Source organism: Egretta garzetta, unplaced genomic scaffold (assembly GCF_000687185.1).
Source record: "Egretta garzetta isolate BGI_Z169 unplaced genomic scaffold, ASM68718v1 C8017708, whole genome shotgun sequence".
Classification (NCBI taxonomy): domain Eukaryota; kingdom Metazoa; phylum Chordata; class Aves; order Pelecaniformes; family Ardeidae; genus Egretta; species Egretta garzetta.
Window position 1 is genome coordinate 1 of NW_009264623.1, and position 281 is coordinate 281.

Here is a 281-nt window from a genome sequence, read left to right on the forward strand (position 1 = left end):
TCTTGGTCATTGTGGTCGTAGCGCTTGCCAAAGCAGATGGCGCAAATGACATTGGCCACAGAGACCACCAGGTAGCGGTAAGGGTCAAAGCTCTTCTCCTCATCCATCAGCTGCAGGAACTTGGTGACCAGGTAGTCGGCCTCCTTGGAGACATGCTCCTCCAGGAGGCAGGTGGAGGAGGTGGGGCTGGGGGCGATGGAGAAGGTCTTCAGGGCGTTCTGGGCCAGCTTTCTACGGGCTTTCCACACCTCCCCTGAGTCAGGGCTGAAGGCCAGACTCTG

The 281-nt window shown here is 58.7% G+C and overlaps 1 protein-coding gene across 1 annotated transcript; it reads right to left on the minus strand.

The window, feature by feature from the left end:
• Nucleotides 1–5: 5 nt before the first annotated feature.
• On the minus strand, nucleotides 6–278 carry LOC118453147 (cytochrome P450 1A5-like; the record flags this gene model as incomplete). Its single annotated transcript, XM_035902616.1, has 1 exon — nucleotides 6–278. A coding segment is annotated over one exon (273 nt), but the record flags the coding sequence as incomplete, so codon positions are not given.
• Nucleotides 279–281: the final 3 nt, after the last annotated feature.